The sequence below is a fragment of the Melanostigma gelatinosum genome (genome assembly GCF_949748355.1).
Source record: "Melanostigma gelatinosum genome assembly, chromosome: 20".
NCBI lineage: Eukaryota > Metazoa > Chordata > Actinopteri > Perciformes > Zoarcidae > Melanostigma > Melanostigma gelatinosum.
Window position 1 is genome coordinate 8,952,556 of NC_136653.1, and position 19,837 is coordinate 8,972,392.

At 51.6% G+C, this 19,837-nt stretch overlaps 1 protein-coding gene across 1 annotated transcript in view; it reads right to left on the reverse strand.

The window, feature by feature from the left end:
• LOC306794297 (MAGUK p55 subfamily member 7-like) overlaps positions 1-16,326 on the reverse strand; it is a gene marked incomplete at both ends in the record, with an annotated part of 130,173 nt that extends 113,847 nt beyond the window's left edge. Inside the window, one exon of the mRNA XM_079292334.1 lies at positions 16,290-16,326. Coding sequence (XP_079148460.1) covers positions 16,290-16,326 — 37 coding nt within the window. The remainder of the gene's footprint in view (positions 1-16,289) is intronic.
• Between the last annotated feature and the right edge of the window lie 3,511 nt (positions 16,327-19,837).

The window sequence follows — 19,837 nt, forward strand, 5'->3', positions numbered from 1 at the left end:
AAATGCTGTACGTGTGCAGGAATATATAATATACATAATATAACACATAATACATAGTTAAGGCAACGTATGCATTTGTAAACATGCAAATGAACGCCTGTACTTTTATAGGCTCACATGCGTAATTTTCATCTATGGATCTTTTTTATTTTGTCTGTCCAACACACACACAAAAAAAAAAAATATGCACCTGAAAGTGCTACAACCTACAAAATACAAAAAAAGGCTGTTACCGTCCCACTTTTGATCGTCACTGGAAGGAAAAGGAAACATAGAGGCAATAAAGCATTTCTGTCAGGATCCAGGATTCCCCTGTCTGTTGTGGTGTGCCATGTGCTCTGTTTGTCCTCTGCCTTCAGACACCTCCCAGGGCCGCACCCTTAATCGTGCACGGCTGAGGACACTCAAGCTGATCACCTCCTGCAGCCTGACACACCAGACTCAGGGCCCCTTAATGAGTAGCCTGCCACTATATAAACTCTGGTCCTGCAGTCTGGGAGTGTCAGGTCGTACCGTCTTCAACCCGCTGAAACCCTGTGGATTACACTCCACGGCTCTGCCCTCCTTGTGTTTGTGGATGCGCTCCGCCGCTCTGCTCTCGTTGTGGTCTACGGATTACACTCTGTCGACTCCAGTATCGAGCCACGGGACTTCACGCCGTCAACTCACCAGCCCTCCAGTGTCGAGCCACGGGACTCACACCATCGATCTGTCAACTCTCCAGTGTCGAGCCACGGGACATCACACTGTCGATCTGCCACTCGGGTGTCGGACCACGGGCTCCACACCTGCACCCACCTGTCTATAAATAAAACCTGTTTAACATTCACTTCTGTCTCCTGTGGTCTTGCGTTTGGGTCCTATCTGTGAACTCCCGTGACAGAACGACCTGACCATAATGGACCCAGCAACCACAGGAGCAGCTACGCTGGCCGGATATAGCACGCAGCTGGAGGCACACCAGCAGAGGCTCATGGAGATGCGTCAAGCCCTGCAATCCATGGAAGCTGAGGTCTCTGAGGGGGACCCAGCAACCACAGGAGCAGCTGCGCTGTACAGCACTACCAGGCTGCTGGAGGAGACGAGACGTTCCCTGGCGAAGATGAGACGTTTCGCTGCTGAGGTTTCTCGGGTTGGCTGGTGCGGGCAGGAACTAGCCCGGACAGTCAAGTCTCCACCAGTTCCAGCACCCGCACTATTCCCGCCTGTCCTCGCTCCGCCGGTCTGGGAATCCCCCGTGCCGGCTCCGAGTCCCTCTGATGGAACACTGGGGAAGTGTCAAGGCTTCCTGGTGCTATGCCAACGGGTGTTGGACCGACAGCCCCTGACTTTCGCCTCAGACAGGTCCAAGGTGTCTTACGTGGTCTGCTTACTGCGGGGAAGGGCTTTGGACTGGGCCATGTACACAGTGAGCAGCGACCAGCCTAATACTGTGGGGTATGTGGACTTTGTGACTGCTCTGATGAGAGTTTTTGACCCTCTGGGGAACTCTGAGTATAGGGTCAAGCACCTTCTCAGCCGGAGACGGAGCCATGCAAGGGTAGCGGAACACTCGGTGGCCCGGTCGACTCCGGCTCCCCGTAGTCAGACTGCATTGCAGCCAGCTCCTGTTCCTGTCACCTCTTCACCACAGCCAGCTCCGGTTCCTACCGCCTCTGCGGCACAGCTGGCGCCAGTCCCGGCCGCCGCCGTCTCCGTACCGCAGCGACCTCCAGTCCCGGCCGCCGCCGTCGCAGTGCAGCAGCGACCCCCAGTTCCCGCCGCTGCCGTCCCGGAGCAGCAGCAACCTCCAGGTCCCGCCGCTGCCGTCTTGGAGCAGCAGCGACCTCCAGTCCCGGCCGCCGCCGTCGCAGTGCAGCAGCGACCTCCAGTCCCGGCCGCCGCCGTCGCAGTGCAGCAGCGACCTCCAGTTCCCGCCGCTGTCATCCCGGAGCAGCAGCAACCTCCAGTTCCCGCCGCTGTCATCCCAGAGCAGCAGCGACCTCCAGTCCCGGCCGTCGCAGTCGCAGTGCAGCAGCGACCTCCAGTTCCCGCCGCCACCGTCCCGGAGCAGCAGCAACCGCCAGGTCCCGCCGCTGCCGTCCCGGAGCAGCAGCGACCTCCAGTTTCCGCCGCTGCCGTCCCGGAGCAGCAGCAACCTCCCGGTCCCGCCGCTGCCGTCGCAGTGCAGCAGCGACCTCCAGCTCCCGCCGCTGCCGTCCCAGATCAGCAGCGACCTCCAGTTCCCGCCGCTGTCATCCCGGAGCAGCAGCGACCTCCAGTTCCCGCCGCTGTCATCCCGGAGCAGCAGCGACCTCCAGGTCCTGCCGCTGCCGTCCCGGAGCAGCAGCGACCTCCAGGTCCTGCCGCTGCCGTCCCGGAGCAGCAGCGACCTCCCGGTCCCGCCGCTGCCGTCCCAGATCAGCAGCGACCTCCAGTTCCCGCCGCTGTCATCCCGGAGCAGCAGCGACCTCCAGTTCCCGCCGCTGTCATCCCGGAGCAGCAGCGACCTCCAGGTCCTGCCGCTGCCGTCCCGGAGCAGCAGCGACCTCCAGTCCCAGCTGTGGTCTCGGAGCCGCAGCTATCCCCGGACCTCGCGGCCGCGGAGCCAGAGCCGCTCGCTGGTCCTGCCACCGCAGCTATAGTTCCTGCCGCCGCAGCTCCAGTTCCTGCCGCCGCAGCTCCAGTTCCTGCCGCCGCAGCTCCAGTTCCTGCCGCCGCAGGGCCAGCGCCACTTCCTGCCGCCGCAGCTCCAGTTCCTGCCGCCGCAGCTCCAGTTCCTGCCGCCGCAGGGCCAGCTCCAGCTCCTGCCGCCGCAGCTCCAGTTTCTGCCGCCGCAGCTCCAGTTCCTGCCGCCGCAGGGCCAGCGCCAGTTCCTGCCGCCGCAGCTCCAGTTCCTGCCGCCGCAGCTCCAGTTCCTGCCGCCGCAGGGCCAGCTCCAGTTCCTGCCGCCGCAGCTCCAGTTCCTGCCGCCGCAGGGCCAGCTCCAGTTCCTGCCGCCGCAGCGCCAGTTCCTGCCGCCGCAGCTCCAGTTCCTGCCGCCGCAGTCCCAGTTCCCGCCGCAGCGCCAGCTCCAGTTCCTGCCGCGGCCGCCTCTACGCCAGTTCCTGCCGCCGCAGCGCCAGCTCCAGTTGCTGCCGCCTCTACGCCGCAGCCCGCTCCAGTTCCTGCCGCCGCAGCGCCAGCTCTAGTTCCTGCCGCTGCCACCTCTACGCGCAGCCCGCTTCAGTTCCTGCCGCCTCAGCGCCGCAGCCCGCTCCAGTTCCTGCCGCCTCAGCGCCGCAGTCCGCTCCAGTTCCTGTCGCCGCCTCCGTGCCGCAGCCTCTCCCACACCCGGCCGCCGTCCCAGAGGCGCAACGACCTCCAGTTGCCGTCTCTGAGCGGCAGCGACCTCCAGTGCCCGCTGCCGTCTCTGAGCAGCAGCGACCTCCAGTGCCCGCTGCCGTCTCTGAGCAGCAGCGGCCTCCAGTGCCCGCTGCCGTCGCGGAGCAGCAGAGACCTCCAGTACCTGCCACTGTGGCACCAGCATCCTATTCTCCAGAGCCCTTCCGCCCGCCCGGCCGCCCGCCGGAGCACCCGGGGCCGGAGCCCTTCCGCCCGCCCGGCCGTCCGCCGGAGCACCCGTGGCCGGAGCCCTTCTGCCCTCCCGGCCGTCCGCCGGAGCACCCGTGTCCGGAGCCCTTCTGCCCTCCCGGCCGGCCGCCGGAGCACCGGGGGCCGACGCTCTTCGGCGGCCCCGTGGCGGGTCAGATCCTGTCACCCCTCCTCCGGACCCCCGCCGCCCACCCTAGTCGGCCTTATAGCTGTGGGGACATCCCTCCTCCGGACCCCCTCCACCCGCCCTGTGTTGGGTCTTGTGTTACGTCTGGAATCCGTGCCTTAAGGGGGGGGTACTGTCAGGATCCAGGATTCCCCTGTCTGTTGTGGTGTGCCATGTGCTCTGTTTGTCCTCTGCCTTCAGACACCTCCCAGGGCCGCACCCTTAATCGTGCACGGCTGAGGACACTCAAGCTGATCACCTCCTGCAGCCTGACACACCAGACTCAGGGCCCCTTAATGAGTAGCCTGCCACTATATAAACTCTGGTCCTGCAGTCTGGGAGTGTCAGGTCGTACCGTCTTCAACCCGCTGAAACCCTGTGGATTACACTCCACGGCTCTGCCCTCCTTGTGTTTGTGGATGCGCTCCGCCGCTCTGCTCTCGTTGTGGTCTACGGATTACACTCTGTCGACTCCAGTATCGAGCCACGGGACTTCACGCCGTCAACTCACCAGCCCTCCAGTGTCGAGCCACGGGACTCACACATCGATCTGTCAACTCTCCAGTGTCGAGCCACGGGACATCACACTGTCGATCTGCCACTCGGGTGTCGGACCACGGGCTCCACACCTGCACCCACCTGTCTATAAATAAAACCTGTTTAACATTCACTTCTGTCTCCTGTGGTCTTGCGTTTGGGTCCTATCTGTGAACTCCCGTGACAATTTCCCACATATCTCTACTTCCCACCATTGTCCCAGCCTTTCCTGTTGTTTGAGGAACAGTGAGGGCAGTCCTGTCCCCAATCAGAAACAACCCCCCCCCCCCCCCCCCCAAGAAATTCCACTTTTTGATCAGTTGAAAAGTTCAATATCAGCCTTCCTTTTATCGAACTATAAACAGATGGCACACATGGCTTCCCATCCACGCATCCTTCAAGCCTGCAAACAATCAGTCTCTGGAGTAACGAGCACATGGGTTTGCTAAACAGACGTTTTGGAAGAAGTAGTAAGGATGAACTCTGTGTGGCTGATGTCAGTATTTTTTTACATTTCAAGATGAAATATCCTTTCGTTTTTCACACTCAAAATGATGCTCACAAGGACGGTGGACGTTTGCATTTAACCCGGCCGTAGCATGAGCGATGCTTCAGAACGACATACGCAGAAATCTGCAAGGCCCGCTGAGGTTGTACTAACCAAGCTTGTAAAAAAATGAAAAGATGACTATTTCAAATTCAGTTTACAGAGAACCAGACTGTGGAGCTGATGGTTTCAAGATTAAGCCGAGGGGAGGAGGTGAAGCGCAAAACCAGCGTGTGAGCGGGGTCCCTTCCAAACACAACAGAGTCCTGGAGCATAACCGATGGAGAGTAGTAGCAGATACGTGTTTGTTGCTCTGCTCTGGTCTTCAGGGTGGCTGTGATCCACTAAACCAGGGGTCAGACCCATACAGAGTGCAGTCAAGCTGAGTTGTTTGCATCAAAGACCCCCTTTATAAATGCACCATTAAAAGCCCCCTCCCCCCCCCCCCCCCTCCAGATTCAAACTCATCAAAACACAACCACGAAAAACCCTTTGAAAACGCTACTTATGTGAGGAAACTCCAAACGCATTCGCCCCGGCAGAGCCATCGAAACGTCAAAACAAACTGGAGCGGCTTGGCTACCTCTCCGAGAGTGTCTTTCATCAGAGGACGAGAGTGGAAGAGAGGAAGGATGGAGGAGGAAAAAGAAAAAAGAAGAAGAAATAAAAAAGGATCCACAGACGCAACCGGAGTAATTCGTAGCCTGAAAAATTATGGATTGAAAACAACGGTTGACGCCGTTGGCTGGACGAATGACTGGCTGACTGAACTGGCGGGGCGCTCTGACTGGGTTAGAGCAAGTGTGTTCTGGCAGCGCCGACCGCTTGGCTCATGTCATGTCATGTGCTGCTGCTGGGCAGTCAGATGGATTGAGTGTCATGTGCCACTCTCAACCCTCTGCTTTCCATTTGGGAGGTTTTTCGGGGGAGATCATTGAGCATCAAGAGGATATTCCCTCCCTGTTCCGCGGGTCACCACATGGACTCTGTGCAGTGTTAGCGCCTCATGCCTCACTGCTACAACAGCACTGTGGTTAAGAGAGGAAAAAAGCCACTCGAATACAAGAGAGAGGGGTTTTTAGACATGACACATGTGCACCAGCCATCACAGCGACCCCACGTGGTTTTACTCAAGCTCGGTGTGTGATATTGTCCTCCGATATGTGTGATCATCCGACGCCTGGTTCTGTGGTCCTCATCACCAGCCAACCTCAAGCATTTACAACTCCCAACAGAACATCTCACATAATATATATATATAAAGAAATTCTTTTTAAAGACACATGGGATGAGGTGAGGGGTTTAGGAAGGGCGGTGAATGTGTATGTGTGTGTGTGTGTGTGTGTGTGTGTGTGTGTGCGTGTGTGTGTGTGTGGGGGGGGGGATATGGTAATGTCATTACTATTGGCAGCGGTGAGATACCAGTAGGAGGGGATGAAGGGAGCGAGGGAGGAAAGGAGAGAGTGAGAGTCCCTAAGCATTTTTCTCCCCAGGTGCGATGTCTCCCCTCCTGTCTGCACTCGCAATGATTCAATTTTTCATTCTTTCTGACAACAACTCCTCCCAATTCATGCTGGGATGACCTAAACACTCGCCTAAACACTCGCCAATGCCGCCTTATGGGAAACAAAGAAATCATCGACATAATGGGGAGAATGGATAAAATACAAGCTGCCGCTGTGCTCGTCTTCTGGGGGTCACTACGTCAGGCCGAACCCTGTGAACCAGAGTTTCAAACAACAACAGAAAAAGAGCTGTAGAGGAGCCAGGAGCTAAACAAGGACTCTGCAAAGCTGAAATTAAATGTAAGAATGTATGGCTGGACAGGCGAGGAGGAGAAATGGATGGAGAGAAAGGAAATGAGCCAAAGAGCGACCACAGTGGTGGTAAAACCACTGTGTGGACACTGTAAAAAAGTGGAAAAGAGAACTGAATCCAGGGCCAGATGTATCGACACATACGTATAGGTCTGTAACATCAGAAACCATGTCCAGCGCAAACAGTGGCAGACAAAATGAGAGAGGGGGGAAGAAGAAGAAGAAGAAGAAGAAGAAGAAGAAGAAGAAGAAGAAGAAGAAGAAGAAGAAGAAGAAGAAGAAGAAGAAGAAGAAGAAGAAGAAGAAGAAGAAGAAGAAGAAGAAGAAGAAGAAGAAGAAGGGGAACATGATCGCGCCAACCCTCCACCGCTAAAGGGTGGACCGCCTTGTTTCTTGCAGGGCTGGTCTGGATTCAGTCGGCTTGTTTTGGCCGGACTATTCTGGACCCTCTCGTGCGGCGGCTGTGTGTGTGTGTCTGTAGCGGACCTGGCAGTAGTCTTGTAGTGGACCACGAGGTTCTGTTGTGGCCAGTGCTGGCCCAGCCCTGCCCAGAAAGGTCCTGAAGACCGGCATGATGTTGCGCCGGATGGCCGAAACAGTCTTCAGAGAAACCGGAGAGGGCCCGGGGCCTCCGAAGCTTCCCGTACGGAGGAAGTGACCACTTAAACTGCCAAACAGCACTTCCCCTCTCACGCCTACACCTCAACAGCGGTTAAAGAAAACAACAGTGTTTTTCACAGATCCCTTTTATGTAAAACACACACACACACACACAAATCCCAGACAATGAAATGCATTACACATGATACGCATCAAATTGCTAGTCGCACAGGTCAATGGGGGGGGGGGGGGGGGGGTTGTATGGGTTCTAAACTATGACATTGTAACTTAGGCGCTGTTTACTTACACGCCAGACTAGACCACATGGGCCGCCGAGACAGATTTATCAGTCTGTCCATAACTTCACATGTTGGGGGACCCCTACTTCCATCTTGTAACTGATCTACACACAGAAAGACAAACTGTCCGGTGAAAATGAACTTGTTCGGATACAGGAAATGAACGCTGGGTTTCGACTCAATTCCCCCCCCCCCCCCCCCCCTTTCACTTTCTCCCAGGTGACGAATGAGTTATTGAACTCCCTCATATATCATTCGGGGACACATTTAGAGAGGCGCAATGTTCGTGAGGCTCACCAGACTGCTAAAGAGAACTGTGACAACACGTGGGAGCTTTCTGAGCGCCTCAGTATTTCAAAACGCCGCACTGTGAACCTGCGAGGGCCATTTGTACAGAATAAATGGCGGCAGACAGGGGTGTCGGGAAGAGAAGCAGCTGCAGACTGCGTCGCCTAATCCACTCAAGGCCTTGATTCACCCCCTCACTCTCCATCCGTGAGTGGAGGGACAGGCAGACGGAGACAGGGCAGCGACGGGAAAACAAATTGAAGCCAGAATGAGTGAATGAACGCGACGTCTGAGATACATACCAGCATAAACAACATCTGATTAAAGCATGTGTGCAGACAGAAGATGAATGATGACACTCAGGACAAAAGGAACACCATGAAAAGTCCGCGGAGTGATGGCTTTCTGCAACGCCAAGAAATAACAATAACAGCGATGACTCCCGCATTAGTGTAAACACGTTTTCCCTCAGAAGGGAGAAAGTCGAGACAGACAGTGGGCGGGAAGATGGATTTAACCCGAGTCAGGTGCCAAACAAAAGGAGAAGTGTTTAGGACTCCTTGTTCACAGCCAACACAGGACTGATATGTCATCAGCCCGCTGCCCCCGTCCCGCTTCTGTTCGGCCCTGAAGCCTACCAGAGCCTGACCCCTTTTAAAAACGTTCTTTCTACCAAAAGGAGCACGCCGGAGCAGGGAAAAAGCACAGCATTGGTTGTCTGGATTAAGCGACCATGCCTTCACCTTCTAGACATAAAATGATATAGAATTACAAGATGCATTAGCCGAGCAGACGCTGTGATCTTTAAACATAACTTACAATATGTTCTACTTGCGATATAATCAGGGGAAGGCACGTAATATATAAAGGCTGGGCCATGAACGTAACAGCAGGAATCCGTGCTCCGTTCAAGCCCACAAGCCTCACATTACCGGTTCCAAAGACTGAACCGCTTCAGGCCAGGGGATTGAGCCCTCCAATGCCATCTTCAATGATATTTCAGCGTCACGGTTTCTGAATAGCTCCACCGTTTGGGAGGGGTAAAAAAAAGAGCGAGTGGCTTTTGCAAGATGTTACTTCGATCTCCACGGCATGGAAAAATGACTTCAGCAAGCACAGTGGGCCGGTCCAGGTGCAATCAACAGTCACTCCTATCATATATCGACTGTTTCACTACCGCGGGCTGAACTCTGCTTGTGTGTCAGGGCCGATAAAGAATCGGGTCCTTGCTGAGATCATGCTTCATTCAGGGGGAGCACAAAATAATCCAGGTTGCAGGACCTTATCAAAAGTTGCATTTCAGCGCCAGGATATAGGCCAAGCTTTTCAAAAGGCATTTACTTAATTTCATCTCATTCTCAACATGCCATCGAGTATCACGTAGCAAGTGCCCCGCCCCGTCCTCTGCTCCATGCTTCGTCACACCTTTACGCTTCAAAGGGCTGTCAGCACATTGAAAACAGAGCTCCGGGACAAAAGTACAAGTCTAATCAGCATAATTGAATGCACATAGGATCCCTCAAGAGAGCCAGCCGTGTGTTCGGCTACAACGATTCTAACGATCACACCGCAAGACGAGTAAGGCTTGAGTGGAAGCACCTGCAACGTGGCTGGGAGTTAAAGTCAGAGAACTCGGTATCTTGTCCAGGTCTGAGTTGTTAAATTTCCCTCCAACTCACAAATGATATATAATGTAAGGAAAGATGGAAAGTGAGACACATTGACACTGGAGGAAAGACGAAAGGTTAGGAATATCTATCCGGGCAGACGAAGACACGACAAGAGACAGCATTGTGGATAAAAACAGATATATGAGATGTTGTCTGTTTAAAGCCAGGATGGAAGCTCCCGATGTCTGTGGAGGAGGCCGAGTTTGGCCCAGCCCAAGCAAGCCAAGCTTAGATTCACTCTAACACGGTACACAAAACACAGACGCCACAACAACCTAGCCGCGTCCAAAACGACTTGCCACCTCTGCTTATTGTGGCAATGGACCAGCGGCAGACTTCTCTGGCTCAGGCCCGCATGTTCTGTCCAAAGCCAAGCCCAGCTGCATATTTTTTTAAGCAAGTCTTCCAGGGACATCGGGGGCGGGGCGAGCCAAAACCACCCGAAAGGCTTTCATTCCGATCGTACGTTAATGGCGGCGCAAATTTTGCGCTTTGAATTTGCTCTCTAAATCTTTCAACCGCCTCACTCTCAAAGTCGCAGGCTATTACTCAGCATCCCCCCACTGCCTGGTTGTCAAGCGGCGCACGTGGCCTGTAAAGCTGTTTTTGGGTTCTCTCTAATGCAAGTGAGCATGTAATGCCCGCCAGTGACCGATTTAGTAGCCTGTCATCCTGCCCCGACGAAAACAGAAAGAATTCTTCGTATTCAAACAAATAAAAGTCATCGTTTCTCACTCTCAGTCGCACTTGGTTTCTTTCTTTTACATCTGCTTCCTTTGCCTGTGTTTTTTATTTTTTGTTGCTAGAATGATGTGGAAATTTTCGTTCTGATGTAACTGGAAACAGGGAGCTCTTCCAGTGGCAACAAATCGTTGTGTTTCAGTACTGCATCACTGCGGCACAGGGCCGGCTACCGGCCAGGGACCACGACAAATGGAAGCTCCCAGAGGAACGCCACCCCCCCCCCCCCTTCACCCCCCCCAACCCACAACCACCATCATAAGTCCTCCCCCAAACTTCCCTATGACGAGGCCAGATGCTCTGGATTCTTGACATCAGGATGGAAAAATTTACTGTTAACCTTGACAGAGAAAAAAACCCCAATATGACCATATTACAATCATATCGCTCATATAATTCAGAGATCTGTGTTTCTGTGTATGCATTTTATCCTACACAGGGATAGGAATGTCTGCATCTCATTACTCAGAATCATTATGGAGCCATCACCTTTTCCAACAGGGGGGGGGGAGGGAGAGTTCAAGATTGGAGAGAATAAGATGGCTGGAATCGCTCATCTATCGCTCCCGCACAAACATGCACACATGGAGCCAGTAAGTTATTAGCGTATCTGGTAAAAGCGTTGTCCCAATCGCAAGGTTTCCATGTGTAGTCTTTCATGCGAGTGTCGCCCACCTTCTCCTTCTCCTTCTCCTCCTCAGCTGTGCATGGCTGAACCACCCTTATCTTTAAATGCAGTGTGGGGGCCGTAAACCTTGATAGGACACGCAGGTACGGCTTGGAATAACACAGTTAACTTTAATACGGTTCATGAAAGGGCATCGGGGTCTTCAGAAGTGTTCGAGAGCGTGTGCACAAATGGTTCGGGCTGGTCTCGGGTGTATGGTTTAAGGGGCACCATGCAGAGACTGTAATTGCCCATGGGGGGGGGGGCTTGTCAGCCAGCAGTCGAGTTAGCGGCACTATTGGGCAGACCCGCATCAGTCAAAACCAGCAGATTTTACCGAGCACGGTTGGCCACAGCTTTATGTATCGGATTCAGTTCATAACATAATTTTCATGTATGTTCCTGAGAGTTTAGTTCATCAAAATGTATGTTAACCTGACCCGTGTAAGAAGTCGTCATTTGAAACTTTTTGGAAAAGGGAGGGCACTTTTAAAAAATACGTGACAGGCGATTGTATGAACCATGTGTCAATCAAACTCTTGCCAGTCGGGATAAGAGAGAAAACATCTCTTCCATTGAGAGAAGCCTTCAGTGTCATTCATTGCTCTTCTTTCAGTGAAGAAATGCTCTCCAGATCCGACATAACTGATGCTGCAATCTAATACAGCATCTAAACTAACCTCTTCAGGGGCCGCCATTGTCGTTTAGAACGAACGGTCGCTTCTCCATCTCGTCCGACACGCACCGAAGACACCGGCGTGGCTGCAAGTTGCTCCTCACGGGACGGCAATTGGTCCGTGACGCTGTGGTTCGGACACAAAGGCATTTCTTGAAGACTGACCAGATGGAATTCGGTCCGATACGTGACCCGCAACTTTAGGGTGATCTCGAGACATTTTGAGAATCCAGCTGCCGTGAAAGGTGAACGAAGGCTTTCTTAGAAAATTTGAAAAGTCATGACTCCAAATTATATATTATCCCGACTGATGCTGGAGTTTTGAGGCTGGCACTAATAAAGATATATAAGAGTTTAAAAAAAAATCTGAGTTTTTTTCTTTCACATGAGATAACGAAACACTGTTGATGAGGACAACCTTGTCTGACTGTCTCATCCTCAGGACCTAAGCCAGAAACTCGTAAAAAGGCCATCACTGATTAAGACAGCAGGATGTATTTCCAAAGATATATGGCCCATTGGCATTGTTTCGGGAGAAGCTTTTCAGGATAATGGCGGTACTGGAGCCAGGACATCAAATTCCAAGCCGTACCACAATCTCACGAGACACAGTGGTTGTATGACACCACACAGGAATATATATAGAATATACTAAAAAGGTAAATATACTAATTCAAAGGAATTACATGCTAGTTTGAATTTGTTTAAACTGCGTTTAAACCTAGCTGTTCATTCTGAGTTCTCCAGCTTTAAATCACCGATATCTACCCCATTCTACCTCTCCCCCACCAAACGGACCATTCTACCACAAAACTGCAGAAGCAGGGAGGAAATGGGGCTACAAGGAGCAAACACCCACTCTCACTCCGGGAGGCTCGCTGACCTCCGAGTGACATCAACCAGATGTTGTACGTCTTGAGGGTCTCTGATGGGAGAGCGGGGACGTTGGGAGCAATTGAGCGAGCTCCTCATCCGCAGACAGCGAGCTGCCATTACCGCACAACCCTCATCAAGAGATGGGGCAAGTATGTATGCAGTAGTCATTAACTTAGAAAGGACAAGAATGATAACTTGAAATTCAACATTCCGATTTTCGGCACTTTGATTGGACATCCTGTGATGGTGCAATGGTAAAAAAAAAACCTCATTTTTAAAAGTGGTTGCAAGGCTGGCAACCAGGCATCAGCTTTTGGTTACCGAAACTCGGCTTAAAAGGAATAGTTCAGCCACAATATGGTTATTTGTACGTTTGTTGTCATTTGTCAACTGTGGGAGTTTGTGAACAGATGTTTTGATGTATAGTTTTTGCTGTCGCGGCCCCCATTTTACAACAGTTCATTAATACTTTTTCACCATTGAGGCATGCGAGAAAAACAAAGTTCAAGGTAGCATGCGGTGAGTAACCGATATACAAATGGTCATGAGGCAAACTGAATTTGCTTCACCATCGTCTCTAAAACAGATGCCTCTGAACGCTCCAACATCTCTGTCTGGTTCTGGTTCCGACTGTGGCAGCAATATTAAAACATCACAAATGAAACACATATTGAAAATGTGTCTATTTTGGGGTGCAGCCAAAGGATAAAAATTGGCAATTTCTCAAAATAGTAGACAATAGCAACCTGGCAATCCACACTGTCGAGCCCTGGGTAGGTAGAAGGCTTCGGTATAAATACAGCAAAACACACACACACTCACCCACACAATGTAAAAAAGAAAAAGAAATCTCGAAACGTAACCTTGCTGCTAATGGAGCTCAGTGGGGAGATAAATGGTGTGCAGCAGACAGAGGAGTGGGCTGGGTTTGACTGTCTGAAGATCCAAGAGTGGGAGCTGAAATAAACCGAGATGAGCCGAGCCAAACTGAGCGGAGGCGTAACAGTTATCTGTCCCCGACTGAGCCCGCAACAGAGCTCCATCACGGCTGAACAGGAGGAGAAACGACTAAACAGCAGCTGTCTGGAGGAGAGACCTGGAGAGCAGCTGCATTGCTTTTTTGTAGTGGGGGTGGGGGGGGGGGTGTTCAGGTTAATCCGAGCACAGCTTTGACTTATGGCCTCTGCGGAGCGGGCTGCCCATTATCAGCCCTGTGAGGTGCTCGCACCATTAAAAGCTAACTGTCCGTCTCTTCTTGGCCGCCTTATTAGAATGTGAACTGATGTGCGTTTGTGTATCAGATCTCGAGAACAGCGCCCTAGAGCGTGAGGCGGGGCGGGGCTTTTCTGGACTCCGAAGGACGGAGAGCAGCGTGGTTGGATGTATTCAGACGAAAATGTTTCAAACAACGAGAGCAGGGTCAACTGCCCCCTCCCCCCCGTCATTAATCTGCTGCCAAAGCCTTCATGAAAGTCACACAGTGAAATGAGTCCACGGTAACCCCATCACCAGGACGTTCTCTCCAGCTCTCCCCGTACTCATATATTTAAAAAGGTCAGTTTTCCAACACTTTGTTTTTCACGTTTTTTCGGTCTCATTTATTAGAATCTAATTCACACAGAGGCCTTTTGTTTATTTGGGCCGAGACGGGGGGAGGGAGGGAGGGAAGGGGGGGGGTGGAGAAGAGAGAGAGAAAGACTGTGATTTTACATATGCTCTCCGTTTGTCTGCCCACGTGTTTGCTCTCCAAACACTCCAATAATGAGCGTTTTAATAAGATCTACACATCCAAAATCTGGTGATGAAATAGGAGAGCTGCTACTAAAGAATGGTGAAATTAATGACAATATTTTCCCCATTATGTTAAAAGCGCCAGCACGGTACTTCATCTTCTGTGTGTGTGTGTGTGTGTGTGTGTGTGTGTGTGTGTGTGTGTGTGTGTGTGTGTGTGTGTGTGTGTGTGTGTGTGTGTGTGTGTGGGGTGACGGGTCTGCAGATGGCAGGGCTGCTAATGAAAAGAAGGTAAGGCACTGGCAACATCCAGTCATGTCTCTCTCTGTGATTACTGGCAGCCGGCGCATGTGGAGGAGGTATTGTTAGCCTCGGTGGATTTATGCTCGTCTGCAGAGGTGTTACTGCCTACGTGCCAAAATCCCCGGGAGTAACGCAGAGGGTCTCGCTGCAGCCGACGTGGACGAGGTCCTTCACAAAAAAAAAAGTTGAGTCAGCCACATCCTCCGCCATCCACAAAGAGGCATGATTACCTCCAGTTGTATTACAAATTCATGGCGCTTTGATTCTTCTAGCTTTCTTATTATTCTGCTAAATACAGCGGGAACAGAGTGACCGTTGGCCGAATGACGAGCGAGTGACACAGGGAGTCAAACATGCATTATGTAATATGTCTGGGACTTCTACTGTACGGAGATGATCACATCTTTTAAGAGGGCACTTTGTTGTTTGTGCGGCTGCACATTTAATCGAATATTAGTTGCAGATCACGCGCTTCCTACACTAGCCACCGGGGGTGGGGGTGGGGGGCATCAACAATGTAGAGCAGAGAGGCAAAAACACACTAAATTCAGGTGAAGACGAACCTTATTTTAAGTCAGATTTTGATGCAAATTTGATTTTGATACATTAACAGGGATGTAGCGCGTGAAAGTGCAATAAAAACACTTATCAACGGATAATTATGATCAAAATATTAGTTTTCAGACCGTTTTCAGACCGTCTCAAGCTCTACCTGATCTGACCAAGAACAGACGTGGCTGAAAGGTTCGTCTCTTGCAGCACAACATAAATACGACAGATTTCAGATCCATCATCCCAACAGAGCTTTATCTCTTAATTCAACTGTTACTTTGATACCGAGAGTAATCCTACCGGAGCTCTGTGCACATGCTGACGTATGATGCCCTGTAGTCCCGATGCCGGGGCCCAGCCACAAGTATCCGTGACCTCACCGGTGACCTAAACGTTCATCGCATTTCACCTGCACGGGACCATCACGGGGGGAAGGCAGAGGAGATGGGCCGGAGGAGTCTTTACGTGTTTTATTTGGAAACCCGAGCCCCCGCCGGTAATTGCCCAAAATGACTCTAATCGTAATTGACGGTCTGGCTTTCTACTTTAGTCTGCAGAAATTTTCCAGGACGACGGGGGCTACGGCAACTCTGTTAAAAGTCTGGACGCAGAAGCCCACACACTCTTTATCCATCAGAGCGGGACACAAAGTCTGTCCTCCTTTTGTCCTTTGTGCTATCCTGCTATCTTTGTCGGGTCCTCTGCGTATGCGTGTGTGTGTGTGTGTGTGTGTGTGTGTGTGTGAGATGATGATGTAGCCGGCCATTAAGCCAGACTGAGAGGAGGAGGGGAAGAAGTGGTGATTTCTGGCAGCTGTCTTGGCGTTGACAAGCTTGACGTGTTTCTCATTCTGACATCACACACACACACACACACACAGTCCACAGCATATCTGGACGTTACTTTCGCTCTCTGTTGTTAAACTGTAAATTGCAAATATTTGCATTGGTGTGTTTTTGATTTGTCGGGGAGCGAAATTAAGTGCAAGTGGACTTTTAGAACGGCCCCTCTGGTCGACAAAAAGCAGCTTTAAGACAAGTTCAGAGCAAATCATCTCTAATTTGAAGTTACATTTAAGTGGCTCTTAAATATAAATGTATTAACTTAATGTAAGACTGGGAATCGCACTTGGTGCTTTTTTTTCTGTGATGGTGGACATAAGAAATGTTAATAAAAACAGTGCGTTGTGCAGACAGTCTTGCGTTTGAGATTGTGTTCGTGGCCCGATGGGGTCTCTGTACAGTACCTGGCTCGTGGCCGGCTCCGGTGGTCAGGGCAGGCATGGCTCCTGCCGGCTGCTTCCCGGTTCCCCTCGGGCTGTGGAAAGTGCCAGCGGGGCGTCAGGGTGGTGTGGGCTCCTCGGGCAGCTCTCCCCAGGGACCGGCTGAATGTGAGCGCGGGCTTTAAGCCATGTAGCCCTGCGAGAGAACAGCATTTTAGAACCTACTTGTGAGAGGGCCCGACGGCCGCATGCACGTGTTTGTCAGTCACCGACGGACACTGTGTTCTGTGTTGTGGGATAGGAATACCTGCCATACTAGCACACATATGCATTTGTGTGTAGGCGAGCCAGCGATTGACAGCAGATGACTCACTCAACGGTGTGTGTGTGTGTGTGTGTCTGTGTGTGTTTGTGTGTGTGTTGACAGTACGTTCACAGTTTACTCTGGGTGTTTACAACCCAACACATTTTCCCTAAGTTGCTGAACATCCTGCTTTGTACACGAGCCAGCATCACCTCACCCAGCACCCACATTACAACTCAGAGAATGCAACACACACACACACACACACACACACACACTACACGCTTTATTCAGCGTCCAGTGGAAAACAAGGGAAACTTTATCCGCCGAGGGAAAGTAAGCAAGCGAATGCAACAGACCTGTGAAGAAAATCAAACGGGCGTGGAAAAGCATCGCTTCGTAAATAATGGCGCTCAACTGGAAAGCCAGATAGAGCGGGGGGGGGGGGGGGGACAGGAAGAAAGGGGTTTGTAGAACACGGATACAAAAAAAGCCCGTGGCTCATTGAAATCTCCCCACTGCAGTTGGATGAACATGTGCGGACACACGTCGCGACGTACAATAAACTCCTGAACCACAACAAGAGAACGGCCGACGTGTGTAAATAAGGACGAGACAGCGGAGCAGAGTTGACTCAAGACTTGGGAGTCAGACGTAGGTCAGGAAACAAGAAGGTGGAGAATAAGCTGAAATCAACCAGATAGTTGCATTTCACTTTAGAAATGTTTCTGCGGTCAGCAAGTCATCGTATTGTAACGGACTGAGTGACATGTAATGTTATGCAACCTGTTATGTTGTCAGTTATTGTGTTTACAGGAAGAAGTTCTACATAAGATTAGTCATCGCAATTACTGAGGTCAGTCAAGGTCTCATGCCCTGTGAAGCCTGTCAATCATCTTAGCAATGGGGGGGGGGGGGGATGTTGTGTTTGTGCTGTAGCCTGTGGAGAGCTAGTCTATGACCGGGAGCAGATTGTTGAGAATGTTAGAGAACGTTAATGGTGTTGACAGGTTGTTTTGCCACAGGCCCACAGTAGCCTGTGTACTCTCCGCTAATAAAGGGCCACAAGTAAGATAACGTCTCGTAGCTTTCTTTACCAAGGGAAAATGGAGGATGGAAAACAATTAGGTCTGCGCCTTTTGGTTCTTTACAACACGCGGCTTAATGGTCCGTTATATGTCAGCTCCCATGTGCTGTGGCCCAGTCAAGCTCAGTCTACCCAGACTGTACAGCCTCGGGGTGCCGTTAGTTGTTCACTTCCCCGGAAGAAAAATGCTCAAAATAAACACACAGCAGCGAGATAAGCCACATCCTGCGTCCACCATGTTGATAAGAGTTGAACACCGGCTCTGGGTAGACACCGAGTCACAGTGGGGCTATACGGCTGAACCGCTTGGCTGCAGACGGGGACCGCCAAGACACCTGCGCCCTCCCGGCTCATTGGGACCCCTCCCATCAACGGTTCGGTGGTGTCGGCCACACACGCACACACACACACGGAAGTTTGAAATGATGTGACTTGACATCAAACTCGACGTGGCCGAAATGTGGAAGCGGAAATTCAAAACAAATGCGTTTTCTGTCAAGAATCTCTCAGTCTAGCCTCCGGAGTGACGGCTGCACCGGACTGACTACTTCCTGCCGTTTTTGTACAAACACACGCACAGGTCGAGGCTCAAAAACCTGCCAAGGCCGCAGCCCACGTGGCGAAGCGCTACCACGCCTGTCTGACATAATGTGATGAGAACTCACCTCAGGGCCCGGCAGACCCCCGGGTGGAGCCTTGTGGAAAAAGCATCTCGACAATACGGTCCAGAAGATGCCTGAGTGAGCAGGTAAGCAAGCCATTAAAAGAGCCTATCATAAAAGGATATTTTTTTTGTCTGGATTGAGACGTTCAAAATGTGGTGCATTCATCAAACGGCACTTAAGAGGGGATTGATTTTCCACCGAGAGGAGATCTGGGACTCAGAACCCTTGCTTACGCTGTCACGCCAGCGTCAATTTGCGGGACAGATTTGTCAGTTGTTTGAATGAGCACAAAGCTGGCGAAATCGGAGGTCGGTTCTGTTCTTTGTATACTTCAGTGAAAGAGGTTAAGGCGACCAGCAGAGAAGGGCAACGGCGCCTCGAGCAGTGACCACAAAATCTCTCCAGCAGGCCGGTTTGAACAGGGGAACCGAAGCTAACAGCCACTGCGCTCGCGCCAAGAGAACTGACCCATGCTAAATCAGTTCAGTGTTTCGCAGAGCACGGTTTTGTCATAAGGCTTCGTGATTGGAATGACAGACTTGAGGAAAAGACAAGGGACATGAATTGTCTTTAGGGATGCCGCACTGTAACATCAGTCGTTCGGTCTTTGGTTCCATCCAAAAAATAAAAAATAAAAAAGGGGGGGGGAATGAACACATATTCCCCAATCTGACAAAGGATCCATCTTTCCATTTGAGGGAGCTTTCAGAGGGAGCTTTCCAGGAAGCATGTCCCAGAGCCGGGAACACCTGGGACTTTTTAAGAGGGCCCAAAAGGATCATAAGAAACATTCCCCGCTGTCAGAATGCTCTAACCGTGTCTGTTCAGATCACACAATATCAGATGGTCACGGCGGGAGCAAAGGGGTACCATGTGGACGAGAGCTGGGGCTCGCTTAATTGCAGCCTCTTGTGCTGTGAAGTCTGACATCTTCAAATGGTTCTGCCACCATCTAGTGGGAAAGTACACCACTGCAGGGAGTAAACCCAGCTGAGACGGGACCTGAAGCACCACTCCCCCCCAACAAAAGACCTGCATGTATGGATGCCAGGACACGCCGTCTGTGTCTGCTTAGTCGTGTTCCGAGTGTGAAACTAGAGGTCAAATCAGTGTTTACAGAGAAAATAGCCCGGGGTGATAGATGGATGGGTGGAAGGATGGAAACAGGGAGGTGTGGAAGACTGTTATTCTTCCTCTCTATTCAAAAACAAGCCTGTCCATCCAGCTGGGAGGTCGAGGGCCGGAGCCGCCCGACTCTCAGCTGGATGTTGATGAAGTTAGTGACGGGAATAACAGAGTCAGGAGGTGAAATGACTGAAGACCTGTCATTTCTGAAGGGCCTTTAAACAAAAGGAAAATATGCTTTGAGTAGAGAACTTTCTATCAGTTTTACTGTTCTGCCTTTTGCTTCTTCCCTTCCTCATGAGGGCGGACTGGACCGTAGAAGGATCACCGTTCAGAGCACGTTGCCAGAAGACGACAAGATCCCGAGGGGAAGGCAGGAAGTGTTACAACA